This window comes from Phyllobates terribilis, unplaced genomic scaffold, assembly GCF_046119375.1.
Source record: "Phyllobates terribilis strain yellow unplaced genomic scaffold, ASM4611937v1 Scaffold_659__1_contigs__length_869699, whole genome shotgun sequence".
Classification (NCBI taxonomy): Eukaryota; Metazoa; Chordata; class Amphibia; order Anura; family Dendrobatidae; genus Phyllobates; species Phyllobates terribilis.
Genome location: NW_027363419.1, coordinates 722,662 through 742,124, shown reverse-complemented (window position 1 = coordinate 742,124; position 19,463 = coordinate 722,662). Strand labels below are relative to the sequence as shown.

Sequence of the window (19,463 nt, the reverse complement as noted above, 5' to 3'; positions counted from 1 at the left end):
TGTAGCTGAAGCACATTGCACATCTCAGGATTTTTTCTGCTCGGATTTTAGGTGTGGAAAAAAACGCAGCATGTCCATTCTTTATGCGTTTCAGCATGCGGATTTGCCTATACAATGCATTTGAAAAACGCATGGCAAATCCGCAAGTAAAAATGCATCAAAAGCGCGTGTAAAATCAGCATGCGTTTTTACTGCCAAGGACATGCAGAAATGCTGCGGAAAATTTCAGCTTCATTTCTGCACCGTGGGCACATAGCCTATCACTGGGCTCTGAGGTTTAGTTGGTGCAGAAAGGGGCAGCAGCAGAAACCCACAATAACAAACACCAAGAGCAGCGGCAGAGAGTCACCGCTGGACCTGTGGAGGGTGAGTAGAGCGCATTTTGCTTGTTTTTTAAATAAACTGCAGCTGGGGAACAGAGGTCTTCCAAATCTGGAATACCCATTTAACCTCTGGAAGCCTCGGGGGTAAACAAATAATTCTCAGAAAATCCTTTTCACCAAAAGTCCTGGCAGCACCCCAGGCAAAAACTATAGTACCCCATTATAATAGTCCGCCCGGCACCACTGGGCTCTGTCCTGCGTCGTATCTCTCAGGCTTTGGCTATAAACAGAAATGACAAAACTATGTCTTTTTTGGAAGCGGAAAATCCAATGAGATTTTCCGGAGGAATTTGCGTTGCTTTTTCTCTTTGTTTTGGGGTTGTTTTCTTGAAGCGTTATTGAAGTATTTTCTCCTTATGGTCTTTTGCAGCCTGTGACAGTGTCGAGTTTGGAGAAGCTTCCATGAGAATCCGCCTCACAGAAGTGACGTTAATTATTATTATTTTTTATTTTGTGCAGTGAGGTTTTTAATGTTTAGTCAGAAAAACTCTCAAAATAATTCACAATATGAACAGCCGTGTGGATATTCCACAGCAATGAATATGAGGAGTAGTCAGAGTATCTGAAGCAGTTTTTTACGTGGATTTTGGAGTGGATCTGACACAATATCCATGTAGAAAACTGTGTGTGAACTTCGCTCAAGGTAGATAATAAAGAGGTTGTCTCCACGTTGATCTTCAGCACCCCGATCCCCATCCTCCCGACTTCCGGTTGCCCGGTTGCCGATGCTGTCCTGCTTGATTGACAGGTCAGACATGTGGCAATGTAGCATTGCTGAACCCAAATGGTGCACCCTCCGATGCTGACACATGAGGCATCTTTACCGCTGCAGCCCCGGAGAGTGCAGGGTACTAAATCCGGGCAGCCTCAAATCAGTGTGTACAAGCTCTATAGAAAACAGCTTGTAAGCGCTGCACTCCTAGCACAGCAGTGGCCGGTAACCTAGGCAACGAGCAGTAAACAAAACTAAAATTCCTCCTCTCCTTGAGAATGAAAAGGATTTTTTAAAAACAAGTAAATCACAAAGCTGCTGCTTTTTATAAACAATTCTTCCCATTGATGAGGTCACTTTTATTGGGCGGCTACTACTAGAGAACAAATGGCGTTTCCACCTGTCATTGACTCCCTTTACATGTGGTAATTAAGCACCAGCAATAACCCCGCGGGTACAGCACATTACGGCCATATACGGAGATGACACGGCCTCTCTGCTCGCTGCCTTGTTACGGTGCACCCCTCCGCTATGCGCTTGGTATGGTCCCGGGTATAAATGCGCACTGCCCCGCGCCCTGGACGCTGTAGTGGCAGCTGTCGGCTGTGAGGTGCAGCAGTCATGGCTTCTTGGAGGTTTCTCAGCTCGTCCGTCGCGCTGTGCCCCGGAGTGCAGGGACCGTGTGCCTCAGCAGACCATGCGTCAGAGCAATGAGCGCTGGAGGTGGGTATGACAGCCATGGTGGACTGTGGCCGCCTCCTGTGTGTGGTGTGAGGACTGCTGTGTATTAAGGCCCTGTCACACATAACGAGATCGCTAGCGAGATCGTTACTACGTCACAGTTTTGAGATCGCTGGAGAGATCGTTCGGGAGCCGTCAAACATGTATAACTTGCCAACGATTTCGGCCGCCCCAGCGATCTAACTAACGATCTCGTTGGTCGCTGGGACGCTGTCACACAGCAGCTATTTCAACGATCCACACTCAACGATACACACTTTGAGGGACTGTACTGTGACAGAAAGGCGTGCATAAAATTACCTTTCCGCGCCCACTCATCTCCGATTGGTGGACGCTACTGCGTTCTGATTGGCGGCCGGGTTTTTAAAAAAGGCGACGTTGGGGCAATTCCGCTCCCTTGTTCCTATCTGCGCTCTGCTTTCGGATCGTAGCAGTGTTCTCCGGGCAAGTTTCGTCCATCTGGGATTTGTTGAAGCCTTGTCAGCGTCCTGATTTTTGGATCCTAGTTGCGTTCTACTGCTGTGATTCCATTCATTTGTGGATTTTCTTCAGCTGTGACTGAACATTGACTTTTGGGTTCTTCAGGCACTGTATCGCTTTGTTTCCACGGTAAGTTATTTTAGTGGATTTTTATCACACTCAATAAGTATACATTTGCTTATACATTGGAGGCCATTTTTAGTCAGCAAATGGTGTGTAGTACTTTTTACTTTGTTTTAAAATGTTTCATGTATGCTCACTGTATTGCTATCCTTTTCAGATGGCTTTCAAAAGTGAAGAGTTTGTGAGGGAAATGATTGACCTGTACCGCTCCCTGCCGTGCCTTTGGCAAATAAAATCAACAGACTACTGCAATAGAGAGAAAAAGAGGGAGGCCTACCAGCAATTGATTTCCCTCTTTAAAAGGCATGGCCCCAACGAGAAGGTGGATGAAGAGCTGGTGAAGAGAAAGATCCAGGGTCTACGCACCGTATATAAGAAAGAACTCAACCGGGTGGAGAAATCAAAGAAGTCAGGTACCGGCACAGATGAGGTTTATGTGCCGACATTATGGTATTATGATTTGCTTGCCTTCACCCGTGACCAGGAGCTACCTCGGCGAATGGCGTGTACGATGCGGCCGACCCCGGAAGAAGACCCCGACATACGGACTGACTCCCCTGTTGAAGATGTAAGTACCTTCTTTGCTTCCCTGTAAATAGCATTTATACTTTCAATGTACATGCCATAGTTTAGCCGCCCCTCATATTTGTTTTTTAGTGCACGTGTACCCATGCTGGTCATAACATACCTGCTGGATGTTGTAACCAAATCTTAACTTTAATTTTGTGTTCCCACAGCACCATCGGCAAGATGACGACATCTCGGCTACGGAACGTGGTATGGAGGAGGCGAGTGTTATGTCAAGGAATGAGGAACCTATGGCATCGGTGAATGAAGACCCTATGGCCTCTACAAGTGAAGACCTTGTGCCTCGGCGACAGAGAAAATCAAGGAAAAGAAAGGCCAGCTTGCCGCCATCGCCAGGTCTAGTATCTCTGGCGAACAAGATTCTACTTCTGCAGACCCAGGCCAAGCGGGACAGCTTTGCAACATATGCTGGCGAGAGACTACAGAGGCTGGATGACCGACAGAGGGCGCATGCAGAAAGGGTCATGTTTGAGACTTTAAATAAAGCGGCAGCCGGTGAACTTAATGAAACGTCTACTGTACATACTCTGATTGACCCTGGCCATTTTCAACAACATTCTTGGACCCATAGGCCGGACCCACTTCACAGCACACCAGTGCAGAGGATCCGGCGTCCACAAAGCCTTGCCCCCCCCCCCACAGTATCCCATGTGTTCTGATTCTTTTGTTTCCCCCAGGCACGGATACACAAATACAGGTAATCGATATGAAGAACTGTAGTGATGTTTCATTTCAATTTTTTTTTATCATTTTGTAAATATTGTTAATTTAATACTTATTTAAATTGTTAAAATTGTTTATATTTTTGTTTGTTTATAAAAAAAAGTTTTATTGTCCTCTTTTTTAACTTTACCCCTGCCCTCTGATCTCACCCTGATTGAAATAAAAATGTTTTTTGGTTGCCTTATTTTCTGCTTTACCTCTTCCCGAGGGTGGGACCCCTCACCCCTGCCCTCCGATCCCTTCCCAATCTCCGTTCCCTCCCCTCCATTCTCTACCGTCTATTCCCATCCCTGCTCTCCGCTGGTGATCACCTCCTCCCCTTCTCCTCCTCCGGCTCCAGGCTTTATCACCTGTCTTCTGTCTTCTCCCTGTGTCCTCTGGTCTTCTTCACAGCTGGTTTTCTTCCCCTCCTCTTCCTACTTCCCTTCTTTTAGTCTTTGGGGTCATAGTCATGGTGCACGGTATGGCAATGATCTGCCATACCATGCACCATGAGTCTGACTCAGATTATAGGTTGTATATACTAGATTCTTGATAGGGCGTTGATCCAGGGAACTAGTCTGATTGCCGTATGTGGAGTCAGGAAGGAATTTTTTTTCCCAAAACGGAGCATGGTTTTTTTTTTCCTTCCTCTGGATCAACATGTTAGGTCTTCCTTATAGTTTTCATACTATGTTCCTATTCTTTCCTCTTCTCTCTTCTTCTTGAATTAGCTGGCATCTGTGAAAGCCGACTTCAGACGGCTTTCCTGCCCCCACACAACTTCAGCTAATAATATCAATAAGTAGGCGGCAATGAAAGCCGACTTCAGACGGCTTTCCTGCCCCTACACTACTTCAGCTGATAACATCAATTAGTAGACAGCTATTAAAGCCGACTTCAGACGGCTTTCCTGCCCCCACACAACTTCAGCTGATAATATCAATAAGTAGGCGGCAATGAAAGCCGACTTCAGACGGCTTTCCTGCCCCTACACTACTTCAGCTGATAACATCAATTAGTAGACAGCTATTAACGCCGACTTCAGACGGCTTTCATGCCCCCACACAACTTTAGCTGATAACATCAATTTGCAGGCGGCTATTAAAGCCGACTTCAGACGGCTTTCCTGCCCCCACACAACTTCAGCTGATAACATCAATAAGTAGGCGGCAATGAAAGCCTACTTCAGACTGCTTTCCTGCCCCTACACAACTTCAGCTGATAACATCAATAAGCAGGAGGGTGTGAAAGCCGACTTTGGAGTGGGCTTTACTGCCCCTGCACTGCTTGTTAGGCAGTATCACACAGGATAGGATTAGATACACAACCCGTCAGGCAGTATCACACAGGATAGGATTAGATACACAACCCGTCAGGCAGTATCACACAGGATAGGATTAGATACACAACTCTTTAGGCAGTATCACACAGGATCGGATTAGATACACAACCTGTCAGGCAGTATCACACAGGATAGGATTAGATACACAACTCTTTAGGCAGTATCACACAGGATAGGATTAGATACACAACCCGTCAGGCAGTATCACACAGGATAGGATTAGATACACAACTCTTTAGGCAGTATCACACAGGATAGGATTAGATACACAACCCGTCAGGCAGTATCACACAGGATAGGATTAGATACACAACTCTTTAGGCAGTATCACACAGGATAGGATTAGATACACAACCTGTCAGGCAGTATCACACAGGATAGGATTAGATACACAACCCGTCAGGCAGTATCACACAGGATAGGATTAGATACACAACCCGTCAGGCAGTATCACACAGGATAGGATTAGATACACAACCCTTTAGGCAGTATCACACAGGATAGGATTAGATACACAACCCGTCAGGCAGTATCACACAGGATAGGATTAGATACACAACTCTTTAGGCAGTATCACACAGGATAGGATTAGATACACAACCCGTCAGGCAGTATCACACAGGATAGGATTAGATACACAACTCTTTAGGCAGTATCACACAGGATAGGATTAGATACACAACCTGTCAGGCAGTATCACACAGGATAGGATTAGATACACAACCCGTCAGGCAGTATCACACAGGATAGGATTAGATACACAACCCGTCAGGCAGTATCACACAGGATAGGATTAGATGTAACAAAGTGTAGACAATAGTGGATATAAACTAATTTTTTTTTATAAAAATATAAAAAATATAACCAACCAAATAATATCAACTACATAACAAAAAAGAATTTATTGGCTGCCGTGACGGTCATGGGCTGCCACAAATCTTGCCAGCATCACTCCGTGCTGGTGGATCTCTTCACTCAGTCTCCGTTGTGACGCCAGGAGATCTTGTAGTGTTGGGATTTCTACGGAGGTAATAGTTAAACTTAAAAGTCCAATAATTCTGTACATTCATCAAATTAAGGCTATGTGCCCACGATGCACCACACCCGGGTACCATCCACACATTAGAACGCGCTAATTACGCAAGTACAGATGCAGTATTGCGGAATTGGCGCATTATAATGCAAGTCAATGGCGGCGCAAAAAAACCACCTTATGCAAAATAATTGGTAGTGCTGCGTTTTTTTCCGCAATGATAATGTGCAGCGGAAATTTCCGCAGCATGTGCACAGCACATGCGGATTATCATTGGGGAACATGGCAGACCTTCTACCATGCGCTTTTAATGCGTTTCCACAGCAGCAAAAACGCTGCAGAAACACCTTAAAAAACGCATCGTGGGCACACAGCCTATCAGGTACATGTTTGGTATTTAACACTTACGGTTTTCAGGTTGCTCGGATGATGACGAGCTTAAGGACCACCCCGATCCCCTGGCACCACCGGCTAGAGAAAGACACAACACTTAATAGTACATGACAGCCCTAAACTTTCCAAGTTGTATGGACCGTATTTTATGTCAAAGCATTACCGAAAGATGAAGCTGCACCTATATCACGGAGTGATGCTGGCGAGCTGGCAGAGGAATGCTGCTGGGGCTCCAGGGCTGGAGGTGACTCCCTTGGGGGCTCTGGGGCTGCAGGTGCTGGAAAACAAATAACATTAGATACCTAAGGTGATTGCAGTTGTAACTAATGTGCTGCCATGTATTGTGTTAACATATTTTAAAACCACTCACCACTGCGGGGCAGGGACCGTGACCGGATGCTGACGATTCGGTCGGCAGACCTATATTTCAGGTCCGCCAGCTTTTTACGGATTTGGGTAGCAGAGCGCTGCACCCCAAATCTCCGGACCAGGCCCCGACCGATCCTCTGCAGCACCGCCTGCTTATGGAGCACTGGATGCTCAGAGTGCACATGGCACTCATAATCAAGTGCATCCAGGTGCTCCACAAGGTAGCACACCTCAGCATCACCCCAAGGAGATGCCCTGACCCTGGATGCCATAATGCTCTTAATAAGCTAGGCCGCAACTACGTCGTTAGACTCGCCCACGACGCATGAACGTCGGTAACCACGCCCACGACGCATGAACGTCGCCAATAAACCCGCGGTTTATTAGAGAACCCTATTGTGACTTGAATTATTAGCGTGTCGGACTAGAGACGCTGTATTGATAATGCGACATCTGTAGAACGCAGCAGTGTCTCTATTGTGACGGTCACACAGGAACACTGGTGTTTAGGTGGTTTTATGTAGAAATATGTATCTATATTTTTATGTCGGTATGCATACTTCTGTGTCTGTGAGTATGTGTGTGTATAGCTGGTTATCTGTATATAAGTGTGGATATGGGTGTAGATTTTTATGTATCTGAATATGTATGTGTATATGGATGTGTATATGGATGTATACATACGAGTACAACAGTGGCGTACCGCCATTGGTGGCAGGCCACATAACTGCTATGGGGCCCGTGGCCGTAGGGGGCCCGTGAGCCAGCGGACCCCATAGCAGTCTCCCCCATTCTGTACCCCACGCTCCTCTGTTTGATTGCCGCCACCGCCCACTGCCACTGTGTTCAGACATGGCCAACACCTTTAATTGTGCTTGAGTGGGCCCTGCTGCGGCATTACTACAAGGCACAGCCGCACAACACACTACACGCAGCCATTACTGAGTACAGTGCCGGTGGGTGGCGGTTAATCAAACAGCGGCGCGGCAACGCTGCTACGATGCACCACGCTGTGTCAGACAGTGGAGCTGCCAGCTGCTGTCGTGATGAGAGAGACGCGCTGCAGAGACTGAAGCAGCGGGGAATACGGAGTGGTAAGTATGTATTTATATATTTTTGTAAATCAGTCAGTACTGATAATACTGGAGGACTGGGGCTGCCTTTTACCCTATGGGGGGCTGCATTATACTGTGTGCTCTCCCATCCTGGTATACAGGGCTGCGGAGTCGATAAGCCAAACCGACTCCTCAATTTCCATTACTCCGACTCCACCTCCCTCATACATGGCTCATGTGATACATTAGGGTCATTACACTGTGCATGTGGAGGCTAAAAAGGAGGAAGTCACCATCGGGGTATCATACTGTGTTAAGGGGGACACTTTTGTTGGCATCACATTTTTATGGGGCTATGAAAGAGTAATTTAGGAGTTCAGAAAGGAAGAAAGGCTGGAAGGTTGTGGGATCTGCTCTTCTGTGTCCCCAACAATTATTTCCTTTTTTTTTTTTTTTTTTTTTTTTGTGGGGGGGTCCCAATTATAACTTCTGCTATGAGCTCCCATGATTCCTATGTCCGCCCCTGGAGTACACGTATGTGTATACGGGCCCTTACTATTGAAACAATGATAAACAAATCTTTTGCAAAGTTAAACACAGTTTATTACACAAATCAATACAAAACTGAAAGTAGTGTATAATTGTCAGTAGTTGCCCACTATAAGTTCTGATGTTGCCAAGTAACAGCACCAGGACCGTTAAAATACTGGCAGTAGTTGTCGCGGCTGGTCTTCGCATCCTGGGTGTTTCTGCCATATCCCACTGGTTGAAGGCCTGCAATTGCAGGATCGTTTGAACGCCATTCACCGAGCTCCACTTCCCCATTGGCTAGGTCCACAGAGTCCACGAAGCCAGGCGGACAGTACGTAATTGCATCACGTCGACGAAGAAAGTTGTGAAGTGTGCAACAGGCCAAAACAACAGAGTCTATTGATGTAAGCTTCATGTTAATTGGCGTGTGAAAAACTCTGAAGCGGTTGGCCATGATACCGAAGGCATTTTCGACAACACGACGTGCCCTTGACAAACGATAATTGAAAATTCTTCTTTCCTGGGTAAGACTTTTTTGGGGGAACGGTTTAATAAGATTGGGATGAAGTGGGAAGGCTTCATCGCCGACAAAAACAAAATTAAGGTTACCTGTAGTCTTTGAGTTGGGAGGCAAGTGTAGGTCACACTTGTCCAATCGCTCTCCAAAAAGTGTGTGCTCTAAAACACCACCATCAGAAACCCTGCCGTTCATGCCAACATCTACATTTATAAATTCGTAATTGGCATTAACAAGGGCCATCATGATGATGCTGAAATAGCCCTTATAATTATAAAAATAGGATCCGCTATTTGGTGGCTGAGTGATTCGGACATGTTTCCCGTCCAAAGCCCCACCACAGTTAGGGAACTGCCACAGCTGCTCAAAATCAGAGGCAATCTTTTTCCATTCCTCCTCCGTGTTGGGAAACTGTATGTAACTACATAGACTGTGGTAAATTGCATTACATGTCTCCGGGATTAGAACACTGAGCATGGGCCTTGAAATGGCTGCAGAAAAATGCAAGTCTTGGAGTGAGCGTCCGGTGGCCAGGAATCTCAGTGTGACTGCCAATCTTTCATCTGCCGGAATGGCAGCACGCATCGCTGTATCCTTCCGTTGAATACGTGGCGTAACTCGTTCCAATAACTCTTTAAAAGATTCCTCTGACATCCTCAGATAGTTGCGGAAATCATGAGGATTCTTCTCCTGAAGCTCTCTTACAAGTTGCATGTGGGACAATTCAGACCTCTTCTGCAGCCACTCTCTGGTCCACATGCGACGCTTTCGTTTGGAACGCCTCTGTAGCTCTCGTGCCTCATCTTGACGCCGAGCTTCCTCAACCAGCAATGCAGCAACCACAATAGCACACTGCCCGTCGTCCATGATGTGCAAACTGCAAACATAACATGAAAAGATGAGAACACTTTCAACAAAACAATTAACAGAAGTATTGAAACTGTATATAAAAAATATCATGGAAAACCATATTCCATTCTGTTAGTGAGCATGACAGAAAATGCGCTGTGTGGGTGCATGTGCATGAGACCCCTAAAATATCTGCCCATGCAAAAGCATACATATATATATATACAAATAGAAGCCAAGCCCTCCCTCCCTGAAAAGCAAAGATAACAGATAATTAGTAAATGTGTGATAAAAGATTAAAAAATGGAAACGCATCTGAGACCTCAAACAATACCTACCTTACTAAAGATGTCTGATATGTTCAAAGCGGAGTCACAGCTGGAGAACGCTGCAATGATCCGCAAAAATCAGCACTAGTCCAATGAACGGATATTAGCAGCCCGGAGAACTCTGGTAGGATCTGCAATAAGCACGAGGTCAGAAACAAAGGACGGAATCGCTATTCTGTTGCCTTCTTTATGCGCGTCCGGAAATGAGAACGCCGTAGCGACCACCAATCGGGGACGAGGGGCGCGGAATAGTCCAATTTATACACGCCTACGTGTCTCAGTTCTGAATCGCTGGACGAGGTCGTTGGCTAGGTGTCAAATACAGCGATGCACACTGCCCAGCGGGAGTGCAACGACCCAGGAATGGTCCAGGGAGCTTTGTAACGATCAACGATCTCGCAGCAGGGGCCTGATCGTTGCTACCTGTCAAACGTAGCGAGATCGCTAGCGATGTCGCTGTTGCGTCACAAAACCCGTGACGTATCAACGATCTCGCTAGCGATCTCGTTATGTGTGACAGGGCCTTTACTAGGTGTGAGGCTGGAGTGTGCGGTGTCCCCTGTGAAGGGCATAGGACGGGACAGTGTATGTGACTTTGCAGCAGTGTAGTAATGTGCGCCGCCCATCAGCACGTACTCACTGCTCCAGTGACAGCAGGTGACACCCAGGACTGTGACCTTGTGCACGGGGTCTGCCAAGCCCCTGCACAGGTTACACTTCCACTACTGTACCCTCTGTACAGACTGAATTGTCACACAGCTCTGCTGGCTATTGTCCTCTGTTATCAGCCACTTTCAGGTCACTTTGTTTTTTCTTTGTAGTATTCTTGCTATGATCTGTCCTTTTTGTGTCTTTTCTGTTTAGGTATCCCCACTGATGAGGAGTAGGCGACGGGCCTGGAGAGGAAGGTCCTGAACGCTTTGAAGAAGGGAGAGGTATATGACCTAATGAAGATAATTAAGACTGAAATGTACAACTGGGGATGCTAGAGTGCTACTCCCCTCCATTAGAGTGCTACTCCCCTCCATTAGAGTGCTACTCCCCTCCATTAGAGTGCTACTCCCCTCCATTAGAGTGCGTCTAGGACCAGGCTGAGCCATGTTCACACACTTATATCTTACTCCTTGTGTTTACTGTTTGTTTTTGTTTTTTTTACAATTTTCTTGTATTGTGCCAAGTAGTGGACAAACCCTCCTTACTATATCCCTCAGTGTAAAATGGAAACAAACTCCCCTCCTGTGCGGGTGCCATTCTAGCAATGTGAGTGCTGGGTCTCCCTGGTCTCCCATGATATTTGTATACCGTGTGAGTGCTGCAGCCAGTCTGCTGCTAATGGGCCACTGTTCTCACACTTTCCTCTGATGTCCAAAGTTCATCTCCAGGAAGTGTGAGCGAAGCAGCCTGTTAGCGGCTGCTGATTATTCCATATGGGACCGGGAGACCTATTGCTGACACTGTTGGAACGACGCTGGTGTGAAACTGGAGTTTGTTTTATACCGGGTAATACAGCCTTTAAGAAAGGGGTTGTCAAGTCTTTGACAAACCTTTTAATATCCTTGTGTGTTTAGAGGAACAAACATTGGCTTTGCCCACTTCTCAAAGTTGTCTAAGCTGGCTGGGACACACATGTGTCAAGAAACTATTTGCTTTCAGCAACAAAAAGTTGTGCAAAAATGTAGCGAGATTCCAGGTTTTACAGTAGAAACCTGGTGACACTTGATGAGTCTGGGACAAAGTGAAACTGGCTGAAGAGGGGTCCCCGTCTTCAGATGCATCTGTAGGTCTTGTGCTTGTGATGTAAAGTTTGGGTCCTGGTGACATCCCCTATACTTTATTGGTGTAGCTGCTAGTCACACCCCGGTGTATATGGGGCATTATTAGTGACCTGCTAGACAGTCTAGCCACAGGGAACACACATCTGGTCACTTCTGTGTTCTGTAGTCATGCTTCCCAGGTCCTATTTCTTCGCGCTTTTTTATTTAATCCCTTATATAGCGCCTTTAATTCCGAAGCACTTTACCGACATTATCACTGACCCCATTGGGGCTCATAATCTAAATTCTCTATCAGTATGTCTTTGAAGTTTGGGAGTAAATTAGATGAAACCCACGCAAACACAGGGAGAACATACAAACTCCTTGCAGATGTTGTCCTTGGTGGGATTTGAAGCCAGGACCCTATTACAGAGTGGGGAACTAGGAGAAACTGGATACTTTTTCCAGCGTATAAAACAGGATGGGATATGTAGTCTAGGAATGATGGCCGTATCCACAAATAGGCATGAGAAGAATTTTTTTATTATTATTATTTATTTATTTTACTATGACCTAAAAACTAACAGGCAGGTAGTTGCTAACTGTCTGTCTGTGCCTGGTGTCTGTCTCTGCCAGCACAGAGCGGTCAGACTGCTCCTGCTGGCGATTCAGCGGCTTCCACGGACGTCTTGTCAACAGAGCAGCTTCTTCTCTTCTGCTCTGTTGACAGCCAGCTTCCTTTTCCCAAAGTAAAAATAAAATGGCCCTGGACAACCCATTTAATGATACTTTGGCAGCATCGTTTAATAACGTTGTTCTACCTTGCTTCTCACTGTGAAGGACTCCAAACATCTGTCATGTGGCAACAACTCAAGGGGTAATGCCACCAGATTACTTTTTTTACGTTCTTTCTCATGCACCCTCTCCACAGGTCCTCAGTGCATATGGATGTCATAAAGCAGAATGGGGTGCTAACCATGTACCCATCACTTTAGACATCATAGTGGGGAGGAAGGGTTTCTCCTGCTGTTGACATACTTGGCCTCCATTACATTGATCACTGCTGGCAGGAGTATTATAATAAGTTTGTCCTACGACAGCTTCTTTCCAGACCTTATTATAAGATGGTGGTCTTGCTTCAACACACGGTAAATAGTGCAGGTCTGAGATTAGGCAATGTACTGTATAGCTGTGCATGGGATATATTGTGCTGATTTCAGTGGATCAACCATGTAAGTACAGCAGTGCCTATCATGAGTTTCAGGCCTTGTTCCAGTTATTCCTTTGTTTCCAGGAGAAGTAAAGCAAATGACCGACCTCTTATACAAATGTGGATTAAGGTCAAAGTCCATAATGAGTCCTTTGCAGGAATCTCTCAGTGTATCTGGATTCATGACAAGACATTGCTAAATTATTTTGTTCAGTGTCTTTAAATAAACGTTTGTGTTCTTTACATATACAGGTGCATCTCACAAAATTAGAATATCATCAAAAATTTAATTTATTTCAGTTCTTCAATACAAAAGCTGAAACTGATATTATAGTCATTACAAACATAGTGATCTATTTCAAGTGTTTATTTCTTTTAATGTTGATGATTATGGCTTACAGCCAATGAAAACACAAAACTCATTATCTCAGTAAAGTAGAATAATTAATAAAAAACACCTGCAAAAGCTTCCTAAGCGTTTAAAAGGGTCCCTTAGTCTGTTTCAGTAGGCTCCACAATCATGGGGAAGACAGCTGACTTGACAGATGTCCAGAAGGCAGTCACTGACACAATCCACAAGGAGGATAAGCCACGAAAGGTCATTGCTAAAGAAGCTGGCTGTTCAGAGTGCTGAATCCAAGCATATTAATGGAAAGTTGAGTGGAACAAAAAAGTGTGTAGAAAAAGGTGCACAAGCAATCTGGATAACCGCAGCCTTGAAAGGATTATTAACAAAAGACCGTTCAAAAATTTTGGGGAGACTCACAAGGAGTGGACGGCTGCTGGAGTCATTGCTTCAAGAGCCACCACACACAGACGTATCCAGGACATGGGCTACAAGTGTCGCATTCCTTGTGTCAAGCCACTCATGACCAATAGACAACGCCAGAAGCGTCTTACCTGGGCCAAGGAGAAAAAGACCTGGATTGTAGCTCAGTGGTCCAAGGTGGTGTTTTCAGATGAAAGTAAATTTTGCATTTCATTTGGAAATCAAGGTCCCAGAGTCTGGAGGAAGAGTGGAGAGGCCACAATCCAAGCTGCTTGAGGTCTAGTGTGGAGTTTCCACAATCAGTGATGGTTTGGGGAGCCATGTCATCTGTTCGTGTAGGGCCACTGTGTTTTATCAAGACCAAGGTCAGCGCAGCCGTCTACCAGGAAACTTTATTGCACTTCATGCTTCCCTCTGCTGATAAGATTTTTGGAGATGGAAATTTCATTCTCCTGCAGGACTTGGTACTTCTGGCAGTGTGGACAGGTGCCAATACCTGGTTTACAAACAGTATCACTATGCTTGATTGGCCCGCAAACTCGCCTGACCTTAACCCCATAGATTCTCTATGGGGTATTGTCAAGAGGAAACATTTTTCAAGCTGTTATAAAGTATTCTAATTTACTGAGATAATGACTTTTGTGATTTCTTTGGCTGTAAGCCATAATCATCAACATTAACAGAAATCAACACTTGAAATAGATCACTGTTTGTAATGACTCTATATAATGAGTTTCACTTTTTGTATTGAAGAACTGAAATAAATACATTTTTTGATATTCTAATTCAGTGAGATGCACCTGTAAGTGGTATAACACTTACAACTCATTTTGTCTTTTTAAGGATCCTTTTAATGTCCTCAAGCCAAAATCCTATGCAGGAACCAAAGAGAATCCACACATTGTGCCACCAGTCAATAAGCAGAGACTTGTGGGCTGCATATGTAAGTTTCTTTGCTACACGTTTCATTTCAGTGTAAAACTTATAGAAAGGGTGATTAACCCCTGAAAGCTGTACAGATTTGTCATGAGCACATGTCACTTTGGGCTGTGTGCCAGATATGTACACCATGCCAATTAACCCATCAGATACCACAGTCAATCACAACAGCAGCATCTAAGTGGTTAAAAGGGAGAATACTCCCTCTTTAACACTATCTGCTCATCGCGATTGTAATCGTGGGTGCCAATAGTTTGCATTGCACCCTGAGGTCATCAGATGACCTCGGGGTACAGTGGCCTGTTGGACCCTCTTTATGGCAGTGTCTAACAGACTGAGTCAGTGAACATCTAACAGGTCTCATGCACTGTATTGTGAGTACTACGTGAGTACTGCAGTGTATGGGACCAGGAATTGGTGAGAAATGTTCATGTTCCACAGTGGTACTAGGTTAAAGTAAAAGGATTAAATAAAGTATAATTACTCTTAACTTTCCCACAAAGAAAAATCCCCCACCTAGCTCTTGTGGTAAATAAGTTTCAGCTTCTAGAATATGGCAATGCAAAAACAAATTAATGTTTGTAAAATATTGTTTTTAGTGTGCAGAAGTAGCAAAGCATAAAGAGCTAAAACTGGTATCCTTATAATCATACTGAACCAAACAATAAATCATTCTTACTACTAATAGCTTTTACCACACAGTGAACCACATAAAAATATATAAAACCAATAACTGAATTGCTGTTCTTTGTTTTTTTGTTCATCCTGCATCTGTGTAAAAAGTGATCAAAAGAATGTTCTGTATCCCAAAATGGTACTTAAAAAAGGATCAAACTCCTCCTGCAAAAATAAGCTCTCGTACAGCTCTTGGCCAGATAAGTTGTTGCTCTCAGAATGTAGACCAAAATTTTTTTTTTTATAAATCTGACATCGCTGTAAATGTATTGAACAGAATAATAAAGCAGTCTTATCACTTATACCACACGAAAATTGCGTAAAATTTAAAAACTATTTTACTGCTGTTTTTGTTCATTCTGATTCCCAATAATCTGAATAAGGCTCGGTTCACATTTATCCTGCGCTCTCCACTGAGCACTTGCGTCTGGGTTTCAGTGTAAATTCCCCAAAAAATGTGATTCAGATAGAACCCCCAACTGAACCACTCGCTATAATGAGGCAGGTGGTCACTTTGGACTCCATCTGGTCTGTGTTCCACCAAAGTCCCATCAGTTTAGGTGTCTTTTTAGCGCACAAGTGTGGGTGACCACTGTTCTGTGCATGTCTCAAGATGGATACCACCGGAACAGATGCCAAACTGAGTCCAAAGTGTCTCCACCTGCCTCATTATGGAGAGCGGTTGCATTGGGGGGTTTCATCTAAATCACATTTTTGTAGGATTTACACGGAAACTCCAGCGTAAGTGCTTAGTGTAGAACACAATAATATGATCCCAGCCTTCTATTGAAAACAAGGGATGTCCCCCAAAATATTACCAATAAAACACTAACTTAGACCTGAGTGGAGTTTTGTGCAGGATATCTGTCACTGGAAACATAGGGGGTCCCACATTACTGGTAGAACAAAGACTCTTGAAAAGCGACGGATCCCAACCCATCAAATAAAATCCAGTGAAATCTGTGCTTCCAAATTCCCCTCCTTCTGAGCCCCCCTATGCCTAAAACCACAGTAAGCGGCCACATGTTTGGCATTATTGTAGCTGGGAGAGTGCACTTAACAATTTACGGGGTGTATGTCTCCATAAGCTCAAGCTGGGCACAATATATGGGGCTACTACACTGTATGGGGGCACAATGTATGGGCATTTAAGTGGCAGATTTGCAATTCTCAAGGGGAAAAAAGCCTGGCGTGTATGTTGCAAAGCAAACTCCTGTGGGCCAAAATAGTTACTGCAGCTGTTGATGAATTCATTGAAAGGTACAATTTCTAAAATGGGGTCATTTTGTGCGTTTTTCTATTGACACCTTCGGGGTTTCGCAAATGTCACCTGCAAAATTTGTGCACCAAATAGCGCTCCTTCCTTCTCAGCCCTGACGTGTGGCCTAACAGTAACTTCTGATGACATATGGGGCATTGCTGCATTTGGGAGAAATTGCTCAATAAATTATGGGGTCCAGTTTCACCTAATAACCCTTGTGTAAATGACAAACTTTCAGCTAATAAAAAATGTACAGTTCTACCACTAAAATGTTAGTTCCATGTCCCCATATCGCAAAATTCTGTGAGGCACCTGTGGGTTCAAAATACTCACTACACCCCTAGATGAATTCCTTAGGCAGTGGAGTTTCCAATATGGAGTCACCGGGGGGTGGTGGGTGTTTCTGCTGTTCTGGCATTTCAAGGGCTTGGCTAATGGAGTCCACAATCTATTAAAACAAAGTCTGCGTTTTAAAAGCCAAGTAGCGCTCCTTCCCATCCGATCCCTCCGTGTGCTCAAATAGCAGTTTACACCCCCATATGGGGTACTACCACGTTTAGATATACTGGTCATACACACATCTAGAATAATGTACAAGACCATAAACTCACAGAAATCCGCTCAAAGGGATTGAATCTAGAAAACTGGTATAAAATACAAAAAAATATACTGTATAATTCCAATGGCCCTGCAATCACTCTTTACCTATTTATAGAAGTCCATATATTCCAGCCGCCTAAGCAATGCCTGTTCAGGTTCAGATAGTTGTGTATATTGTTGTTGAAAGTTCTCAGAGAAAATGCCATTATTTTTTAAAATGGTGGATATTGCAGCAGCATGATGAAGTCTGGCACCAATGTGAATTTTAAAGGACTCAGTTTGTAGTTGTACAATAAATTCAAGCACTGAAACATAACCTTTTATCATTTTCTTTCTTCCAGGTGAAGAAGATAATTCTCAAGTTATCTGGTTCTGGGCCCATGATGGGCAGGTAAATCGCTGCCCACAGTGTGGCTCTCACTACAAGGTTGTCCTTTGAGCTTCCACACTGAAGAGGACTTGTATTACTATTGACAGCCATATGTTAAAGTTAAAAAATCTTTTATTAAATACTTGATATATTGTAATGTGTTTTATTTTCATTAGCATTGGTCGTGCATACAGAACAATACTTAAAAAAGCTAACGTTCTCCCATCCTTTGAATTGGAGTTGACAAAGGTCTGTAAGAATTTGGCAGTTTGGATGGGCAAGATGCGTTCTGTGGTCTGGATCTCCACTCTGGCTTCCACTAGTGGCTTCTGCAGGATAAATTATAGGAGTGGTTCGAAACTAATAAGGATTTTAATCCTAAATGTCTTTCTATTGTACTAATCTAATCGCTCTTCTAATTGACTTTAAAGAGGGAACAGCAGTGACTTCTTAGTCTAATTTTTTTTTACCTACTTTGTTTTGATGACATTTTTTGAGAATCCCCAGAATCTCCTGGTTATCTGGGAGCCTTGGCTTGGTCACTGCCGCAGCCCCTGTCTCCACCCTGAAACACGGAGTCATCATTGACATCAGTTTCAGGGGTAGGGTTATTCCCTGCTGTACGGAGCATGTGACGGTTGTCCATTCTGACTCTGTATGAGCTTCCTTGTCACTGTGTAGTACTTTCAATGCACACAGTGTGCTCCCTCGCTAGCCCTAATGGGAAGAGACTAGCCGACAAGAGTGCACTTGGTGTGCATTGTAAGGTGAGGGGACATGCAGAGTACAGCAGGGACTGCCCACCCCCTGAAGCGGATGTTGCTGACTCTTCATTTCAGGGTGGAGATCAACTGTTAAAGGGAGTTTTTATTTAAAATTTTAGATATTCTATTAGAATCTTACTACATAAAGATCTTAATGTTGAGGTGAGTCCGAGAAAAGAATCAGCTGACGGTGGAGTCATGTTGTAGATGATAAAAGGGAGTGTTTTCCTATTGAATTTTTAAACGGCTTAACCCTGTCAGCCATGCCAAGTTGTTGCCTTATCCTTAAAGGGATCGAGCCACCATAAAGAATACAGTTAACCAACCAGAAAAGGTGGAAATAATTTTATTTAGTGATTCAAAATTATGCTTCATTCAAAAGATACCAAACTTTTTTATTTTTTTGAATTCTGCTTTCTGGCGCCCCCTGGTGGTGTTCCATTCCGTTTTGGTAGTGGGTGATCAGCTGGTCGCGTTTGCACAGTGCCTGTCATAAGAGCCCCCCCAAGTCCACACCCGCAGTGTGCACAATGTATTCTGTCACAAGTCTGACAGTCTGCTGTAAGCACAGTGTCTGTGATTCACCCCCCTCCCCCTGCACTCACAGCTCCCCTCCCGGTGAGATGGTTCTGGAGGGGTGAATCACACACTGTGCTTACAGCAGACTGTCAGACTTGTGACAGAATACATTGTGCACACTGCGGGTGTGGACTTGGGGGGGCTCTTATGACAGGCACTGTGCAAACGCGACCAGCTGATCACCCACTACCAGGACATATTGGAATAAAGTCAGGGGGCACCAGAGAGCAGAATTCAAAAAAATGAAAGCTTGGTATCTTTTGAATGGGGCATAATTTTGAATCACTATAAATTACAAAACAATTTATTTCTACCTTTTCTGGTTGGTTAACCAGTATTCTTTATGGTGGCAGAACCCCTTTACCCCCGAGGGTGGTTTGCACAATAATGAC

At 44.5% G+C, this 19,463-nt stretch overlaps 1 protein-coding gene and 1 pseudogene across 2 annotated transcripts in view; both read left to right on the top strand.

Annotated features, from left to right (window-relative positions):
- LOC141235421 (uncharacterized) overlaps positions 1-3,716 on the top strand; it is a 50,656-nt gene extending 46,940 nt beyond the window's left edge. For both annotated transcript variants that reach the window (XM_073668104.1, XM_073668105.1), the window contains exons 3-4: positions 2,597-3,007; positions 3,177-3,716. In XM_073668104.1, the coding sequence (XP_073524205.1) occupies positions 2,597-3,007; positions 3,177-3,686 (921 nt within the window). In that variant the 3' untranslated portion in view covers positions 3,687-3,716. The remainder of the gene's footprint in view (positions 1-2,596; positions 3,008-3,176) is intronic.
- On the top strand, positions 1,717-17,885 carry LOC141235422 (cytochrome c oxidase subunit 5B, mitochondrial-like; annotated as a pseudogene).
- Positions 17,886-19,463: the final 1,578 nt, after the last annotated feature.